This window comes from Gavia stellata, chromosome 23 (genome assembly GCF_030936135.1).
Source record: "Gavia stellata isolate bGavSte3 chromosome 23, bGavSte3.hap2, whole genome shotgun sequence".
Lineage (NCBI taxonomy): Eukaryota > Metazoa > Chordata > Aves > Gaviiformes > Gaviidae > Gavia > Gavia stellata.
Window position 1 is genome coordinate 11,430,758 of NC_082616.1, and position 20,434 is coordinate 11,451,191.

The 20,434-nt window shown below is 39.3% G+C and overlaps 1 protein-coding gene across 5 annotated transcripts in view; it reads right to left on the minus strand.

Moving 5' to 3' along the window:
• EML6 (EMAP like 6) overlaps positions 1-20,434 on the minus strand; it is a 115,088-nt gene that overhangs the window by 6,121 nt on the left and 88,533 nt on the right. Inside the window, exons 28-38 of one of the 5 annotated variants that reach the window (XM_059828433.1) lie at positions 13,220-13,234; positions 11,912-11,920; positions 10,237-10,315; positions 8,882-9,011; positions 7,565-7,663; positions 6,286-6,306; positions 5,744-5,917; positions 4,813-5,021; positions 2,599-2,756; positions 1,807-1,921; positions 373-565 (exon numbers count right to left, since the gene is read on the minus strand). In XM_059828433.1, coding sequence (XP_059684416.1) covers positions 373-565; positions 1,807-1,921; positions 2,599-2,756; positions 4,813-5,021; positions 5,744-5,917; positions 6,286-6,306; positions 7,565-7,663; positions 8,882-9,011; positions 10,237-10,315; positions 11,912-11,920; positions 13,220-13,234 — 1,202 coding nt within the window. Of the gene's footprint in view, positions 1-372; positions 566-1,806; positions 1,922-2,598; positions 2,757-4,812; positions 5,022-5,743; positions 5,918-6,285; positions 6,307-7,214; positions 7,232-7,560; positions 7,664-8,881; positions 9,012-10,236; positions 10,316-11,911; positions 11,921-13,219; positions 13,235-20,434 lie in introns of all 5 variants that reach the window. The other 4 variants (XM_009816186.2, XM_059828435.1, XM_059828434.1 and 1 more) reach the window with 4 other exon arrangements.

A 20,434-nucleotide genomic window follows, 5' to 3' on the forward strand; every position in this document is an offset into this window, starting at 1 on the left:
CAGGACAATCTGTGTCACCCAGGCTGTCAGCATGGAAGGCAAATGCTTCCTTAATCCACGCCAGCCTGTACTTTGAGATCAAAAAACTCAATACACAACGAAAGGCACTCCATCAGCACGAGTGCTTTTAAATAACTGCGTTTCTCTGCAGATTGCTTGCTTTTGGAAAAAGCAGCATGCTACCTCACCAAGGACTTACCTTTTCACATCGCCACATAGCAGGAAAAAAAAGAACCGTACCAAAACAGAACACTGCTCTCTTGACATAGCTGCTCAAAGGTGCACGCGTAGCTGGCACATCGTACAGTTGGAAAAACACATGGTTGTATAAAACGAACATTTATAATCACGTACTTTTCAATTTAGTGATACTCACTTTGTCAGACAGGTCCCAGATTCTTGCTGTTCCATCATTACTTGCAGAGATAAATATGTCTTTTGAGGGGTGAGTTGCTAAGCCCCAGATTTCCCCTTCCATGTGACAGTCAATCAACAAGTTTGAAGCAGCATTTTTTTCTCCTACTTCAAGGATTTCTCCATCTTTTGTTCCCACTAAAATTTTCCCCTGTTTGTAGCCGAAAAACAAGAATGAGAGATGGGTTGTCAGTATAACAGACAGAATATCAATAGCGACAAAGTACCAATGTATTGCAGAAAGATGAGTGATAACTCATCCCAATTTATATTGCTGGGTCATGTAGCATCTTAACAACAGGAGAGTAAAACACTGACACTTTCACATCTCCAGATCTGATACCGTGTTCTGGTGTTACTGTTGACTGACCGCAGTGGATTTCCTTTCCATCTTGCCATTAAGGATTTTAATTCAGATCAAAGGGTTTACATACAAGTTGGCAAAGCATGAGTCTCATGCTTCTGAGGTGACTAAATATAATTTTGGGGCAATAATAAAAAAATTAAACCAGGGTTTTAGGCTCAGTTAGACTGTCTAAGAGCACCTTGCATCTACTCTAGCCACACTGTCATTGTCTTTCTCGGCAAATACTTGGAAAAAGCATAAATAGATACAGTTTGGAATTGGTTAATGGCTACTTGATTAGAAATGTAAAACAGCATTCCTCAGTGGTGGTGGTATCAAAGAGCATGTCGAATTCCTGAGACTTGATATACGAAGTTAAATAGAGACTATTTCATGAGGAGTTAGGGTGGACAGATACCCATCATATGAAGTAACACTCCGGCAGCATCACACACTCCTTTCACAACATTTACAAGTACAATTCAAACATGTGCAAGAGTGATTTTAGCATCTCAAATTACTCAGTTATTTCTATTGTTTTCCACTTTACCAAAACTTAGTCAATCAGTAATTCTCAGTGGCTACTTGTTTTATTTGTGACTTTAAAAAAAACAGCTAGGATCCATTCTGCCTAACTGAAGCATTTAAGCTTTGCCTACATTTCATGGGAAGCAAACCTTGTAAAGTAGGTACACCTAAGTTCCTTTTGTCATTCGAAAAGAAAGGCAGGAGACAAGGTCCTACCCTGGTGAAGTATGTTCCTACACTTAGCACTGTCCTTCAGAGGCCTTCAAAGGCCCTTCCCTCTCCTTGCTGACTAGAAGAAAGGCAGGCACTAAGCATCCAAAACGCGACCCTCCTGCAGTTTAAAGCCCATCACTGAGCTCAGGAAGCCAAGTAAGGAATTGTCACTAGGCAGGCAGACAAAGCTTCCGCCCATAACTTTACAGAAGTCTTCTCCCTTGTGTCTCCCATCCCACCCCCACCAAGAACAACATGCAGTGACGCGTGCCGAAGGGTAACATCTGCCGTGTCAGCTCGCTTACTTTTCCTCTGCAGACGGAGCGCACGCACTCAATGAGCTGGCCTGTCTCAAGCTGAAATGCTCGGCACCGTTTCATCTCTTGATCCCATAGCTTTACAGCTCCCCCTTCTTTAGTGCTGAAAAGAAGTGTGTTGTGTTACCCAGATGTCTCCTGCACAGGCTACAACAAATCCCGTATGTAAATCCTATCAGTATTTTCTTGATAAAATAATAAAACATACATTGACTTACCTTCTACTGTATATCAAGACACCTCACTATTGTGTAATGGAAAATGAATAATAAAAAATCAAATGCTATCACACTTCATGTTTTAAACAGTATCATGCCTAATTTATAAAAAACAAATTGTTCTCTCGTCACTTAATCTCAAATCTCCGTCACCAAGATAAGCTCGGCAAATGCATTATTTCCAGTAAAATGAAGAACTTCCTAATCACAGACTCTCTTCTGGGAGAGGTTGTCTGTAGTTTGACAGAATTAAAAAAATTAAGAAAAACCCACTTATGCCAGGCTGGCAGGAGCTCAGGCAACAAGGAGCTTACACAGGTGTTCATATCAATTGCTAATTTGAGGTTCAGTATGTCCTTTGCGCCTAACGTGCATTACTGTGACCCTTGAGTGTCCTACTAATTTGTCCTTTACTTACTAAGACACAAAATTTAGATTGAAACTACTACAGAACAGATACCATTTATCTCTGGGAAGCATTGTGTGTGTCTAGGGTATTGGATAAATAAAAAATACCATATGAGACAAAAGTTGTGCACTTTAGGAAGATTATATGTCTTACGGTCTCTCCTTCCCTCCAGTAACAATGAGTCCATCTCGAAGAGTCGTGTACATTGTAAACACTGGCCCTGTGTGAGCTTTTGCCACAAGTCTAGTCAGAAAATGATCCTTCCAGACGTAGACATCTCCATTTATGGCACCAGTAAATGTAAGGTTATTCTGCAACAAATAGCAATGATTTCTGATATAATAAATACCTTAGCATTTTTGTTCAGTTTGAATTAAAATTCTTTTAGCCACTGAATTTCCTGAGAAAAGTCAATTATGCAATGAATGTAGGAATTAAAACCATCTGCATCAAGAGAAGGAGTTTAATGACTGCATTCTAAGGGTGTTTCTTTGAGATGTTATAAATCACAGGGGTCCCAGTGCAGGGCACATTCACCTCATGCATCTCATCTTGGGATCTGTCAGACGCACGTACTTCTTTTGCTATGCATGTGCTATGTCTTGCCTCCTGCTGGCGAGATGGATGGCAGGTTACCACTACTGAATTTTAAGTGATGTTTGTTTCTTCTTTGAGTATGTGTCAGTGAGAATCTCAGTGTAGATGACTGACAAGCAGTATCTTCAAGATACTGAGAATAAAGCGTATAAACTTATATGAAGAACTAACTCAACCTGATACCTACTTCAGGCACCACAGCAATGGCGTAATGTCTCACAAAAGCCATGAAACTCCTCCATGGAGCAAACTGGCCAGAGGTCTGGGGCACCCTGAGGAACGGGAAAAGTAGCAAGTATTCTGCATTGCAAACGCTCTTTCGGAGTGTGCTCGGTTAAATGGAAAAGCTTGCCTAAAAAACTAAAGATGGGCTCCTGACCTTGCAGTCCACTGACTCTGAGATAACAGATACCATGAAAAATTATGAGTGATCCCTTTTGGATAGGGGTTGAAAGGAAAGTCTCACGTTCTGCAACAAACAGCAAGAGTATCTGTTGAAGGAACCGAGGGAAAGAAGCCCCAAAATGACTTTCTACCATTTGAGACAAAAATTTATCGTGGCCATATCCCAGCATGACCTGTTGACTTTGGCATTAGATGGACGAAAATGACGGAGGTCCATGGATGCATGAAGAAGCAGAGGGTCTGTGCACAGCCCCTACTCTATTAAGAGCAATTTACTCATGCTCCTGTGACATGGACTCATACTTCCAGTGGGATTCAATGACACATACTTGAGGAAGAAAACAACATCCTGCATGAATGACATATGCTAATGGAGTACAGTTCATCTGCTGGTTTCGAAGCTGCCCCTTACAGGATGTTAATTTTATTAATTTAGGAAAGAAAAGGTCTGTTGGACTGTTTCTACTTGGAAAGTATGGACAAGCGATTTGTTTGTTCTCATTTACGTTCTGCTTCTTTTTTAAAATCACTTTTGGGGTCTTTAGTGTCCATTACATTACTCCTATTTTATACTGGAAATAATGCCATCAGAATAGAAAGAAGTGTTGGGTATTAAGCAATTTTTGACAACAAAGTCCCTTGTTCGGGCACAAGGATGTGGATTTGGGAGCCTAATTTTATGCACTCACATTTCACACATCAGTACTATCGTCCAGGCTGGATAATTAGGAGCAAGGGGTTTCTTTAAATAGGTGATTTGTATAATTTATGCTTGACCTTTGCAAAGGTAGTTTCTATGGGGTTTCTGGATGAAGCAGAAGCTATTTCAGACCTTAGTATCATGCTAACACTGCTTTTTCACCATTACTGTGTATTGTTTTCCTTAACTATGAAGTCTAAAGCACAGTGCTATGGTTCCTTAATGATCATACTGGAGAGTATTACATACTGTCACCATTAGTTGGATCATTAGCATATGTCGTACCAAATACTGTCAGCAGAAAAAAAGGTTGCAGAGCAATATATTTTGTATACACAAAATAACAATATTATATTTTTCTAAGTTAACCAGTGAAGTGCTAAATAATGAGCAAAGTAAGAAAATAAAAGCCATGGCAGCTGATGCTGTAGGTATGCACACACATTAATAAAAAACATTCACTAACAGAGAAACCCAACCCTGCTTAGAAAGCTTACATGAGGATCTAAAGGCGTACAAGTTTTAAATTAAAAGTTTAACTCATAAGCAAGAGCTTCATGGTCTTGCACCGTCCACACTGTACTGGATTTCAACAAAGGAAATTGACACTTGCAGTTTTAATAAAAATATATTATAAAATTCTGTAGCAAGTAAATTGAACTCACTGCTCCGAAGGCAACAGAAAGCATGGTTTGCATTTTGGCATCTTCCATGGAACCAATGACTCCTTTCTTGTAAAGCAAAGCACTGCCAGCTAATGTCCAGAACTTCATGTGTTTTACCCCAACAGACACAAACTGAGTGTCTGAATCTGGGCGGAACTCTACAACGAATATCCTCTCCAGGTGTCCTCCCCTGCTAGCAACTTTAGCCCCTGTTTTAATTAGGAAAGGACAAAAATAAAGTTAAATTTACCTGCAAAATTAAGCTCTGATACGATTTTATAAAATAAATTGACCTGGCATTGGATTAGAGAACTGTAACCCAGATGCTGAAAGCTAAGCAAATCCTGACATTATTTAGTGCATCAAACATTTTAATTCATGCAGCCTACAAGGCCCCTGGTTACTCCATCGCATCTGACAGTTTTAGGAAATGCAGATTTAGGTCTTCATAGCATGATTTGTCTTCTTGGTCAGTGAAATAACAACACAGAAATTTTGTATATCATCAGTGAGTTACCATCTGGTGAAATGCACAGGGAAACATCAAATGAGCTGAGACACTTCTCTTCTCCCCTCCACCATTTCTGAAGATGAGAATTCTTTTCTGGAAATGACTTCCCAAAGGCCTATCTATGGTGCAGAATTTAAAGTTCAAGTATTTTAGGAAGAAAAAGAGAATACTTTCTTTAATTTCATGGAATTTTATATTAAACAGCATTCTTTCCTTAACTTCTATTTATAATAGAAGTTTAAAACTTATTTTCTTATTCGTATTTTCTAGCACTCTGCTATCTCCTTTAACTGATTTTTGACTTAGCGAGCCATGATACTCAGAGTAAGAACACAAATCTATTCCAAAGACTTGAAAGGGAAAGCCAGTAATTGTAGACAGTTCTGTTAGGCTGAAGGAACATGATTTTTCCAGAGTTACCTTCTTGCCACCTCCACACTGTGATAGTATGTTCCGGATCAACTCCCACTGAAACCAGAAGTTTGCCAGTTGCACTGAAGTTAACATAGTTGACCCCTTTGGTATGGAAGCAACGTAGCATTGAAATCGTTTGCTTACTCATAGCATCCCATATATGAATTGTGGGAGTTGTACCTACGTGCAAAAAGATGTATTAAAAAGAGAATTAATTCAGCATCTAGAAAGCTTCAGTGCAAGACAGGCATTTTTCAAGAACATTTAACCTAAACAGACACTTAGAAGTTGTGGGGTTTTGTTTTGTTTTAAGATTAACACTACTTAAAAAAAACTGTAATAGCTTGCAAAACACAGGGGGAAATCATTGTATTTCATGAAGTAAGACACATTCTAAAAGAACAACAGAACATTTATGAAGAACCTCATGCAAAAGAAATTGTCTGTAGATGTTTCGCTTGTATCCATGATTCACACGGATACAACGAGGTAACATGGAACTTTTACATAACTCTGCTGACTAAAATTCACAAACGAATCGGCCTTACCTGGAAATTCTGTCATATCACCTGCATTGTGAGAGCAATGGCAAATGAGGAAGCACCAAGGGAAAACAATAGGTGAAATAAGTCATGTTTCTAATGCTGAAGTGCCAGCATCAGCACCAGAAGGAAAAAAAAATTAAAAATTTGAAAATGGATATGGATTAAATCAACAAAACAAATAAGCAGGAATATTGTTGAACTTTTTTGGGTATATTGTTTTTTTATACACAAATATCGCAACAATATTTAGTACTTTTGAGTTTTAAAAATGATATTTAAAAGACATGCTAAAGACATGCAGTTTTTAAAAATTATTAAATTTAAAAGTGAAATGGATCTGTAGTTATACAGAATATCAACCAAAATCAGAAACACTGATTTCACAGGCTCTTATTGACAGACTAGAAAAGGGCCTTTAACAGTCACCTTTTCCGTGTCATAGAAATCAGTATTTTGAACTGGAGCTCTGACACTGCGTATGGATTTTTGTGTTTACTCAACATTCAGATTGAAGCGACAGCACTCGGGAGAGGTGGCAAAGACGGTCTGTCAAGGTGCCATCTACTACCGTTTTTCTGCCCCTGTTAAGTTACTTATTACAGAAGTTTTGGACTTGAGTCTCCTTCCAGAATGGTATGAGTTAGAATGACTCCATTCGTTTTCATGATTCCAGTATTAAGCTGGTTTCGGTGAAAGGCAACAGATCCTTCTCAAGGCTTGGGACAAATGATCCTGCATTTCCCATACAATGTTTACTCCTGCAGAAGGTATTAGGGAATCTAACAGGACCGTCCATGTAAACAATAAACAAATAAATACATATGGTTTCACGACATGTGTCGTAACTTCTGTTGAGATTTCACTCTACTTCTTTCCTTTTCCATATAGCTTTTGTACTTCTGCATAGGAAATTTTCATTATTGTATTTTCACTGCTAAGCATTTTACTGCTACACAAGTGCCTTGGATACAGGAAGGAAAGAGAATTCTATAAATCTTATGATTACAGATTAATGAGATGATTTAGTGCAGTTTATCAAAGCTTGCTTTCTGAAATATGCCTGTACTACAATTAAGTCTGAAATCCAATGACTCACGATCAGAGATGAAATTGAAATCATAAGAAAATCCTGAAGCTTGATTACCTCTTTAAAATCAAAGAAAAAGTTTGAGGACAGTAACACTGGCATGTCCTGGTAAAATTCCTACACAGAAAAGCCCAAAATAAATCAGTGCCCCCAACAATTTTTGAGTAAAACTTTGTTATATGGAGAGTCACCTACCGATCTGGCTGGTAGCCACAATATTTTTATACTTTGGGTGCTGATTCACAGTTAGGCAGAGAATGTCATCAGTATGCTCCAGGTAGAAACTCTGACTACCTAATAAAATTCAAACATGTTTTTATTCACAACAGTATCGAAGAAAGGACCACCGCGGAAGCAAAGAATATTCAAGCAGCTTGTTGCCACACCCACGCTGTACTCGCCCGGGGGTGGACAGGGGTAGGGCAATAGCTGTGTCGACAGCTGTTCCGCTCTCATTCCTGTGCACCATTACCAAATGCACGATGAACGCAACCATTAACACATCTGTACATAAAAGTGGTATTTGGTAAACTGGCTGTGTCCAGGGAACCAGGAATCAGCCCAAGAATCATCCTGTAGCCTCCTGGAACTGCACAAAAAAGCAAAACTAGCAAATGCAGGGCCCAGGTTTCCCAATAAAACGAAGCAGTCAGTGGGAGGCAAAGCAGAGAGCAAAGCCCTGTGAAGTCTGCGCTTTGCAACATCCTCCCAAGGGAGAGGGCCCAAAAAGAACAGATGGGACTGTGCTTCCAGCTCCACGGGTCAGAGGCCGTGCTAGGACCAGAGTCCCCAAAGGTCACCAGATGTGACAGATTTTCTGCCTCTGAGCCTTCTCGGCAGCAGAGCTGCTGAGCGCACTGCTCTGACCATTCGGCTCACTGTGGCACCAAGAGGGAATGAAATAAAGCCAAAACTCCTTTAATACCTATCTTTGTATCTTGAGCTATATGAAGAATATAGAGATGTTGGTGCTACAACTTAGGGCCAGATAAATTTTTGGTGTTTTTTTCTCCTTTTCGTTACCCAAAAGGCAGGGAATATTTCTACCCTTTCCAAAGAGCAACTTGCTCACACTGTATGGCATCAAAAAGTACCCTTCCCTGGAGTATGACTTTGCTAAAACAACTCAAAATGAAACAATGGATGTTACTGCTCCTAACATTTTTGGGGGTTCTAGTCCTTTCATAACCCAGGCTCTCTCCTCTGAGAAAGCCATTCCTGTGTCTTCGGCGGGGATTTGCGCAAGGCACAACTGCAGAAACAGAACAGTTTTTCATTAAACTTCCTAGCAGAATCTCATACCTGCTGAAAACAACGGGATGGCTCTAGAGGATGACCTGAACAGGAGAAATCGTCAATCTGATACAATAGCCTTTTTTTTTTTTTTCATTATTTATCAAGATGCAAAATGTGAGAGTGTTACAGGAATGCTGAAAAGTTAAGACTTTCAATCAGAAATATTTTACTTGTAAAGCATTTTTCCTCTCCAAGTATTGTTTCAAGTTGAATTACCAGTAGAAAGATTTTGAACTATGCCCGCTGCAGCTGTGTGGAAAATAATATCAGCACCATCATTTAGGTAATGAAGGTTGTTGCGGCAATCAAATCCTCTGTATCCAAAAACATGGTCTAAAGCCAGCTCCTAGTCGAATAAAACAAAAAGAAAGAGTAAGAGTGAAGTGAAAGAAGAAACAAGGAGATTGCATCACATAAGCACAGTTCTAAAGTAATTACACAAGCTACAAATATCTTGTAGAGGCAACAGAATAATTAAACAATAATTAATCAGTTATCCCTATTTTTCTGCTAATTTATTGAGGGATGACATTCTTGCAGACTATCTACAATGCTTTCATCGGCCAACTAAGGCACTGCATTTATAATATTATTTCTTCAATAATTCAGCTGGCTGTAAATGTTTTGGTTTGTAAATTTCCATTCAAAATATATACAACTTACAGAAAAGGCCCATTTCAGTAATTTTCCCATCACAGTTTAATAGCCGTATAGGGTATCAGGTATTTGCAAATGTCTTTACTTCTACTTTAAGAGTCTTCAAAAATCATTCTTGTAAACTACCAAATTTAAACAGACCAAATTCTGACCTTAAAGTCCTGTAAGAAGCAAAGCCAGGCTATAAGTAACTCTACAATTAAAACATTACTCAGAGATGTAATTTCAGTTCACAATAAGCAATTGTCAAGGAAAGTTCCTCCAGAAAAACAGTGATAGTTAATGGGTTGTTGCTACAGTTGCTTTTATAGCCCAGAAGATGGACTTAACGAATCTGTCCCAAGCACAATTACAGCTTGCTTTGAACAATCTGAATGACATTGGCAGGCCACGCAATTGTTGCAAGTTGTCCACACAGGCCACAGAATATTCCTTGTTCAGCAGATTACATGCAAATTCCAAAAAGTCGTTGGGGGGCCCTACAGTTTGGGGAAAAACGTATGTTGCAAAGTAAATGAGCAAATTTCATCGTTCAAAATCACACACGTGATTTTTCATGTGTGAAAGCACAGTTTCTGACCGTATTTCCCTTGGGGTTATGTAGTGAGGGGGGTTCTGCTGTGGATGTGCATACACCTCCGCTCTACCTGCCCTTCAAATTAAGAGAAAAATGTTGGGTTTGGAGAAATCTGATATTATAGGTAAGCTTTAATACCCTGAATCTGAGGTTCTGTCTGACAGAGATTGCTATCTATCACATCTTCTGGTGTTTGCCACCAGGGCTGAAAGCATTTTCTAGAAATTTCTTTCTCTTCTCTTCTACCTATACATGACTTCAGCTGCCCTCAAAACAGGGATGAATTTCACCCAGCACATATTGCTTCTAAAGCAAATGAAAAAGTATTAAGCCTGACCTCAACCAGTTTCTTTTTTTTGTTGATATTGTTCTTTTGCAGTTTTTCAGGTTGAGGAGCAGCTCTGCTAACTGGTGGCCTGAAACAAACGTTTAAAAAAGACAACAATCAATATGTCGGAAAGCAAAAGAAAACCTTCAAAGCCATAGCATATGTTTTGTATGTGAACAGGAAATGGCCAACTGCAACTATATGAGCTTAATGCCTAGCTTTTTTGAGAGTTTTACAATAAACTGAGTAAAATCATAGGCATTTTGATGGAATGAGCAGAAATAACATTGACGTAGATTTTGTGGATGAGTGGTAGAACAGACCACCATACAGCAATTTTATTTTTTTAAATCATAATGATTGAAATCCATGGGAAAATCCTTGACTACTAAGATAGTAAATTGTTGCTTTCAGAAATGATCTGAAAGTTTTTCTCCAGCTGGCAGTTGACCTTTCCCCAACCTTGCTTCTTCTGAGAAACTCCATCACAAAACCTTGGCAAGACTTTGTTAAAATCTTCTCAAAATCATATTAGAGATAAAATGATTACCTTTTAAAATGTACAAGTCATTCATCCATGTGAATTTAACAGAGACTAAGGCCAGCAAAGCATTTTTATATAATTACAGTTGCTAAAAGTAGCTAAAAAGACAAATGTAGAACACAGACTGAAACAAAATTTGATTTGTGCAAATGGTTTTTAAAGACAGATAACCTTTACTGCCACTACTTGGCTTGATCCTTCCAAGAAGAAAAGAGGCACAAACCTAAGAGGAGTAGAGGGAGCTCAGCCTCTAGAAGTTCATGACCTCAGAAAATCAAATGCCTGCTGCACAGGCTCCACTTTAGATGACCATTGTGTTAATTTAAGCATAATGATTCTCCCTTTCTGTTAACAGAAATTCGTGAGGGCCAAGTCTAACCCTGCCAACAGCAGAACAGAGCCATAAAAATTGCACTGGACTACTGGAGAAATTAGCCCATAAAAATCTGGCCTAGATTCTTTATCATGTTTGATCATCTTTTACTTAGAAAATGGATCTTGCTAGAAGGCTGGGGTAGAAGAATAAAACCAGATATTACGGTTCAATGCTTGCTCCAAAACATCACTTGATGGCTGTTAATAGTACAAAAAACCCCGCTGCACGCCTTTAAACTCCAGATGCAGATTCTGGAGATGGGGTTAAACAACAGTGGGGTTCTGTAAGTAACAAACCAAAATGCCTGGCCTCAATTCGTTTAATAAACACTTGAATTTGGAAAGCATTTCCACAGTTTAAGATTTCAAAAAAGTGCGAGCTTGATATACGTCACACACGCTGTGAAAATTAGATTGTTCTTGTCCTTACACTGTAACTACCATTCATTCTCATTTTGCAAAAAATAATTGCAGAAGAATGAAATCCCTTTCGCTTAGAGGGAGCTGCTTTTTCTGGAATTGTATCTTTTATGGAAGGTATTAAAGGCAACAATTGAGAAAAAGCACAGCTAGAACGCTTACTGCTACACAGCTAGAACACTTATTGCAGGAGTAAGTAGCATAAAATCTGAGCTCTAAAAAAGACAGAACAACACTGGAAGTAAACGAACTAGCCCACTTCTCAAGCAAACAAGCAAACTCACTAAGTACTAGCAAAGTACATTAGCAGGTGATCTTGTGACATTAAAAGAGCGAAAGAGTTACCTTGATCCCCTTGTAGGCAGCAAACAAAGCCAAATAAGAAACTTAATAGAGTTTAGGTGTACTTCTGACCACTTTACTCATGCACAAGCATTTTTAGAGTTCATCAGTCATTCCTCTGTGGCACAAAACATGCTGTTCAAGCATGCCAGCAAGAACTAAAACAGAAATTAAAGAGTGCACCAGTCTACAAATTCGGAAACATCATACCCTGGCATCGCTGGGTATACTCTGAACTAAAGATCCTACAGGATGGAGGGAAAAAAGGAAGCTACGTCCACGCTTCCTGCACACTTTATACTGAAGGAGAACGTGAGTCCACATGTTTATTTTCAGGCACCTGACAGGGATGGAAACTGGTAGAAACTTAACAGTCTCGTAAGCACTGCTGAGAATTTCACACAATGGATGCTTGTTTTCTACCCCAGTTCAGCCTGCAATTTGGCCTCATAATTGCTCATTGGTAGGCCAACTTACTGACCGGGACGGCTTGTACTTCTTTGTTCGCAGGGAAACAAGTACCTTTATTTTCTCTGAAAGTGGTCAATCAAGTCATGTTACATAACCATCAGTGGTAACTGGACCCAACAGCAGCGCAATCACCACTGGAGAAGGGGCGGAGGAAATTATTACAAAACTTAATTCTCTTACAAAATAAAATCTTTACGTGATGCTAGAACAGCAAAAGCCATTTCATCCCAGATTTACTAGGACCTTTGAATCAGCACTTAGGAAAATAATAAATAATTTTCTTGTATGCTTCCTGCTCTTTTTTCTGTTTTAGTGTAATTTTAAAATGGATCATTTTTACATTTCTTTACCTAGGAATATCAGTTAAAGTTTATGACAAGAGCGAGCTGAAATTTTTTATGAAAGCAAGAGAACACTACCACTATGACATGGTTGATAATCACTAGATTGAAAGCATGAGATTTAATTTGGAAACATACACAAACACACATATACTTTTATATATATCTATTCACAGTACACACAAACACAAATGTTGTGTGCATTCATATATACATGTACATGTATATATACAGAGATGTATGCATTCATTGCCTTATTGTCATCTTAATACAACAAATGCAAAGCAGCATCAAATTTTTAACATTTTAACAAGTCATTTCATTTTTAACAAGTCTGTGACTACACCTAATTTATTTTGATACATAAGATGGCAGTGTCAAGACAAGAAGTTTGCCCTGTAGCAAATTACATGTATTTACCCTTTTTGAACTATGCAATCTGCATTGTACATTCACAGCAATCTGTGCTTTTTCTGTGCTGTGTGTTGTTAGTACTTACTTGACAATTCCCTGCCTCCAAAGGAAAGCAAGTTAAAACATAATACAAGCATTAACGGTTTCTTTCCAGTAATTTAAAATAAATGTGCTTATATTACGTTACGGGATGAATGAATTCCAGGAAAGATAAGACACACAGACATTAGAGGGCTTTCAGTTCTTTAGATACTGTGAATACAGCAAATAAAATTTCTGTTACTAATGATTATCTTGATGATATGCTTACACAAGTATGCATGGTTATAGATCAGAGAGCTAACTCCAGATTTAAACCGACATCTCACCCACTGTCTTTATAGGTCTTCATGCAGAAATGTAAAAAGGTGCAAGTGACAATTCATTCACTCTCACCGAAGCAAGAAGGCTATCTGAAATGGCCAAGACCGATGAGTAGGAAGAGGAGCCTAAATCACAGGTGGGGTGAACAGGCAACACTAGGACAGAGAGTAACAGACAGACACACCGAGAGCTGGGTGGGGGGAGAGGGAATGGGGTTTTGGAAGAGTGGGGCACCTTGGGGGAAGAAAGAGATGTGATCTGAGAGAAGAGGGCCAAAGTAAGCGGGGGAAAAAAAAGTTAGATCCATTTAGACGGAAAATAAAGGGGAGAAAAGGCAGACCAAAATTGTTATGATAAATTCTATGGGACAAGGATAACCCACTCATGTTTTTAGAGCACATGGCGTAACGGCTTTCCAATGAGAGACACTGTCTGCATCCGTACTAAATTAGCGAGAATGCAAACATTCTGTTCTGAGGCCAATGGGAACAGAATTGGATCTTCAGAAACAACGTTGCATGAATGTGACAGACAATGAGGTTTGGAGCAGGGACAGAGGGACAAAGACGTCCTGACACCGAGAAGGTGATGGCTGGGCCCAGCAGAAATGGGTAGAGAAGCAGCTGAAGAGAGTCCAAATGGGAGCCTAACGTGGCCATTTATACGGCTGCTAACTGGAGAGGGAACATACTTGCTTGCGACACAAAATAAAAATGAGCAGGACTGCTCCCAAGAAGGGAAAGCAAGGTTCAAAGAGAGGTAAGACGATCCACTACTGGTAGGTTTGTTTGGACAAGAGAATTAAAAAGACAAGATTTAAAAAAAAATGTATTGTTCATTTCAGAAAAAATGCAAGAGCAGCTTTTAAAAGTACGCTTCCACTAGTTGACAGGAGGGGGACTCCCAAGTGCCCTAAAACTGCTGCAAAACTCCTAGAGCTTTAAGAAGTGACTAAAAGACTCTGTGAATCCTAAACCCTTGGGTTTTCCCATCCCAACATACGTAGGACTTTTACATACAATTTTTCCTGCTGTTATTTATTCTTTACATTTTGTAGATAACACAGGACAACAAAATAATAGTACTCAATATGAAAAGATCCTGCTCTTTAATCCAGTGGATCAAAGCAAAGCTGAAACAAAACTAGACAGAAACGTCAATTGTAATCTAAATTATTTTTTAAAAGCGTAGCATTGAGAAAGTCTTAGCATGGTTACAATATTTATGATTTCACATGTATGCTGATGCACTCTTTAAAAAAAAAAAGTGGTATTGCAGAAGATATGGTGGTGATAGCCATTTTCGTACTTTGTAAGGGAAGCTAGTCATTGCATTCACATGTCATTCTAGTTCAGTTTCCAAATATGAAACAAGCAGAAAAGCAGATTAATAAGAAGGATAATCAGTTCTGAATGAAATCTGAAGGCCTTTATTTTTTTTTTTAACAAGTTTATTGTTCTAAACATCTTGTAAAGCTGTTAAACTAAACAACTGTTGTCAATAGGCTGGCCCTGTTGCACAGAGATCTGCCATACATAACGCACTGGGCAGACAGGGCTGTCTGGAAGATCCCTCAGCCACGTTTGCCAAAACCAGCTTCAAGGAACACATTGTAACATGCTTTAGGCGAAACCTAAACTTCTGTCTTGGAGCTAAAAAGTTTTGAATACCTCGGGTAATAAGACTTCAGGAGAACTCTCTCCATGTACTACACCAAGACATCAGAATCAACCCAACTTTAGCATATTCTGGAAGGTCTCTCTCTTTCCTTAGGCGTCTCTCAGGGTTTGTAATCATGTTTGAGAGGAAGAGTCTTTTCCATTTGTTTCGTTATTCCTTACATAAACTCTGAAGTGTTTTGAAGCTGTGCTCATTTTATAAGTAAAAATACTCAACCAACAGTGTACAGAGAACTTTTGGGCTGGAGGTAAAACATAACAGGCAGATAAAATAGCATCCTTCCCCTGCATAACAAAACATACCAGAAACAATGCTTTTTCGATCCTTCCTGGACTAGAGCCTACACAACAACCCTCAAAAAAAGCTGAGTATTTCGCATCAACCTCAGTGCAGAGAGCGCTCAAGTTCAGAGAGAGAATGTTGGTAACGCATTGTGCATTGTGATAGTATTGGCATCCCTCAATTCCACACCCACTAAGTGTCACACAGATAAACAGACCCTTGGGCCAGCTTTGTGGTGACCTGTGGGAGAAGTGAGATTGACTCTGAGTTCAGTAGGTTGACAGGGACTGTAAAAATACCAGTCACAACGTGTACAAGCCTTGGGGACAACTGTGATGAAACCAGCATGCTGCCAAACACATTTAGGATGCATTAACTTGACATAATGCTGTTGAGAAAGTAAAAGTGAATATTCCAGAGGGTGCTACTCATTCTCAAACAGTAGGTTTCTGCTGAAATAAGCCCAGAGTTATTTCCTCCACCCCAGAGATGTGTTTTTCCAGCTACGTTTTGAATAGTTCCCACCTACACATAAATACGACACAGATTCACATTCAAAGCTTTTACAGTGCACCCACAGAAGTGTGCATGTAAAAGTGCATGAACAAATTTTGTAACCATATGTCTGATAATTCAGTTTATGGTACAAAGGCTTGTACTCGCCACTTGTGGGGGCTATTTTGAAAGCTTATATAATTCAGCTCATGTTATTTTAAAGAAATAAATAATCAAAAGAGTAATATTTGAAGAGAGAAAACCCACCTTCTTAACCTTCTTTAACTTGCATCCTTATCAGAACATATGATTACAAATGGTGCATAATGACACAATTGAGAACAGGCTCCGAGACAGGTAACTCAAGGAGAGTGAGACAAGCCAGCATGTTACGAAAACAGAAAACTAGACAAACATGCTAATGCTGGCTTTTTGTTTTCTACACATTCAACCTGCTTTAAAGGGTTTTCCATCACCAGGTATATTACAAGAGTTTTCAGTTTATGTAGAGTCATGCAAATCAAACTAAATGAAAGCTGCAAACATAGGATATATGTTAGCGGTTAGGAGAATGCAAAATGCAAATATATCTTTGCCTTTCGTATTAGTAACATAAATACAGTCTTCACGCAAGCTTGTGTTATGTCTTGTCATATAAATTTGCCAGTTAAAATGGTCCTAGTTCAAAAGTTAGCCCTTTTCTGAAACGAAGCACAATTCCTATGTAACACACGGTATAGCTTACAATTGTCCTGGATTGTCTGGGACAGTCCCACCAGTGACCAAGTGGTCCCGCGGTGTGGGAGCACTGCTCTTGGAGCTCCCACACCGCGAGACTGCTCCTGCAGCACCTCTCATTGGCACCCCACTTCTGTATCATACAGGCAGAGCAAAGAAGAGGATGCCAGTCAGAGGAGCAAATAAGGAAGAGAAAAATAAGGGCGGGTGGGGAGGATAGGAGGACAGACATGGAAAGGGAGAAGAAGAAAAACAAGAAGGTTGGGGAGAGGAGAGAGAAACAACAATCAATTAATTATTTTAACCGAATGCACCGACTAATACAACTGCAAGACATTTTAAAACTGTTCTTCAGCCTCATCTCTCCTGTTATTTTTCCATCCTAAAGCTGTCACTATTGACGGAGACAGTAAAGCTTCGGTCCCCCACAAAAGTACCAAAGCATGACTTATTTAAAATCCTGCAAGTAAAATCTATCAGGTAACTTCTACATTGCTCCAATACGTTTGCAGAATCATCATCATTTTCATTATGTAAATAAATGAGACAGAAAAAGTAAATTTGATAAAGGGCTTTCATTTTCTTTTCTAAGGAAAAACCTTAATATTATCCCCAAGTTTGTCATATATAAGTTTTTTGCCCTTTATAATAATTAAATTTCTCTGCCCAGTTTGTTTAGGGGCCCAATACTCTGGAGAAGGCCACTGTAATACAGATTTCCTTTCCATCTTGCAGGATTGTGCTAAGCACAGAGCACATGCTAGGTAGTAATAGAGGATGCACAGCAGCTGCTCAAAGTCACAGTTATCTTGTATCGAGTATTACGTCAAATCTGTCCTCCTCTCCCCCGTCAGGGGAAAGAGAGTAGGATGGACAAAAATTGCTGGCTCCTCTCTTCTGACAAAAAGACAGTAGCGTAAGTCTTTGTATTAATTTGGGGGGAGTCAGTTGTGAATTGTTGATTGCTTTCCAGAAGGGTGGTGTTCATTGCAAAGCTTTCCCTTCATACCCCGGCACTGCCTGCATCAGCTCTCAACCATATACTTGCAATCTTCTCAGGAGACACATCACAGTTCCTGAGATCAAACTACTCCTGAATTCTACAATGATTTGTTATTAGAGAGATAACATACTTTGAGTTTTTCAGATTCACCACTCAATATTACAGAAGCATAGAGTCCTGCAAGCTTATTCTAGCAAACACAGAGGTTAAAAAGATGGAAATGTAGCTATAATAAGAGGAAAAGAAAACAGCCATCTTCTTGAACCAAAACTGTCTTCTAGGTGTCACATAGTACCTTGGAAGCATATTTGTGTTATATAAGCAGGGAAATAACATGTTCAGCAACAGTTCATCATCTGAATATTGCTATTCAAAGAAAGAAACATACCAAGCTTCAAGTCCTTGCCCCCACGAAGCAGCTCAGAGCAACAGCCCCAGCTATTCCTCTCTCTTGCTTGAGCTGGAAGCCTATTTTTCTCTCTTTTTTTATTTTCTTAATTTAAACTTACTTTGTTTAATTCTGGGTTTCTACCCGCTATACCTATGAATAACTCACCATTTTTCCTTTCTCAGACACACAATGAAAATACAGCAAGGGGGAGATGACTTCTTAGATCCTCATTGCATTTTGCAGTGAAGTGGACCAGCAGTTTTTCAGGTCTTGTGATTAACTCACTGCTTCTATCTCAAATGGCCTTCCAGTTTGTAACATCATTTTCAAAATTTAGACAGTATGTTATCAATCTCAGAGTATTCACAGTGTGCAAATCCCATCAAATGTACAATCTTTGGGGTCTTCATACAGACATACGGCACAATTACAAAGATTCGGGATTTGGAATATTTTCGCCAGACAATCTTCCCCCTTCAAAAGACTAACAGGTTTTCCCACGTACCTGCCTGAAAGAGAATGGAATACATCCTCTTGGTTCCCTTCTTCATACCTGAAGGGACTGGGAGAGGCTACTTCAGCTGTGCCTTTTGCAGAAAATGTAAAGCTGTGTGAACTGGCTTCAATATTACTTGTTGCCATCTCACTCAGCCCTGTGCACAGAGATTTCAAGACTCCACGTCCTGAAGACCCGCTGATTTAGAACTTAGGTTTTCCTGAACACTGACCGTTGAGTACTCGTAGGCTTTTAATTTCATCTGGCTTGATGGACTGTCACTTTGGACCCTTGTAGGTGCAAAGAAAAGTCAGCTCAGTGCTTTCAGGAAGCTTTTAGAATATGGTCAGACAAACCCTTCATTAGCTGCTGCATTCTTTCGTATTCTCAGAAAAGATGACATCTGGTACAGCTATGAAGCTTGCCTCGTAATTCATATGTCTTCTGAGAGAAGTCAGCTTCACCCTGAAGCACTCATAACTGGGAGTGTCGAGATTCTGCATAAATTGTGCGCATATTGGTACAACCGTGGCCAAAAATGGAAGTCTCTGACCATTGCAGTAGCCAACACATTAATCTCATCTTACTGCACCCAAAACCTAGTACCTTTCACAGCTTAAGGCCCTGTCCCAGCACACCACCCTCAGAAATTGCAGTTTTGCCTACATCTCACCATAAAATTTCTGTTTCTAATTGTTTTGACTATAAATTCTGGTAATTTATATTAAGCCAATGAAGAAAGGGAAGTGAATATATCTTTGCCTAACAAGCTATATATGAAAAGTATGCTCTCTGTTGTCAAATTTATCGGAACAGCAAATTCCAAATATCAAAGATGTGATTATATTGAAGTAGCTGTAATTGAAAGAGGACATCTGAAAAATGTGTAGAATATCTGTGACTCTTTGGCTGAAACGATGGGAAGGACAGTTATAAGGGTTTATTTTTAAGCTATTTTAAAATGAAATACAAAACTGTTGATTACATAGAGACAGTAAGAAGAAAAAAAGAGATGGAGAATGTGAAAACCTTCCTTTTTGCTCTCTTCAGTCCAGAACTTGTTATGGGATAGATTATTCCTTCAGATAGGCTACAGTATGCTATTTTCATGTACAGTCATTACATGAAGAGACTATTATGGAAATCGGAGGCAACCTCACTGCAGAGGAGGTGTCTACCCATTCAATTAGGCCCACCAGCTATAAACAGAGTGGGTAGTGTGGAAACACTTGGGCATACTAGAGGAGCTTCCAGTTTCAGTGTTGCTTTGTAGTTTTGAATAGCACAAGGCACGTTTTCCCTGCATTATGGATCATCAGTGTTAATGTGACAAACAGGAAGCCTGCCTCATTTGTCCTCTTATGTGCTGCTTTGCGGGTACTATATGTTTTGTTAAAGAGGCTGAAAAAGGCAAACTGCCTGTTCATTTCAGGGAGTGCCTTCCTCCACAGCAACACAGCAGGTTCAGCTGAATCCGCTTATGCAGTGTAGGGCTGAGAATGTGGACAGACTCAAAAGTCAGGAAGCCTGAAGTGTACGTGGCAGCCTGAGATACTCCTCTGAGAAGCAGGGTACCTGCTTACATCAGACGGCACAGCCATGGCCAGGTTTCAGAGAGGGAAAGCTTCCTAGGGACCCAAAGGGACGGTAGTGATTTTCACTCCTGGACTGAAAATAGTGCTGAAAAGCTGCAGAAGAGACTGATGCTTATGCTCATATTGTTGGTAATTCACTACTACAAAACAATTGTAAGCCCAGCTTAACCGGTCAATTAAACTCACTCTACAGTTGCTTTTGCATCATCAAAGGAGAATAAAGCAGCTGGAAGGTACAAGGGTTTCTGGTGTAAAAC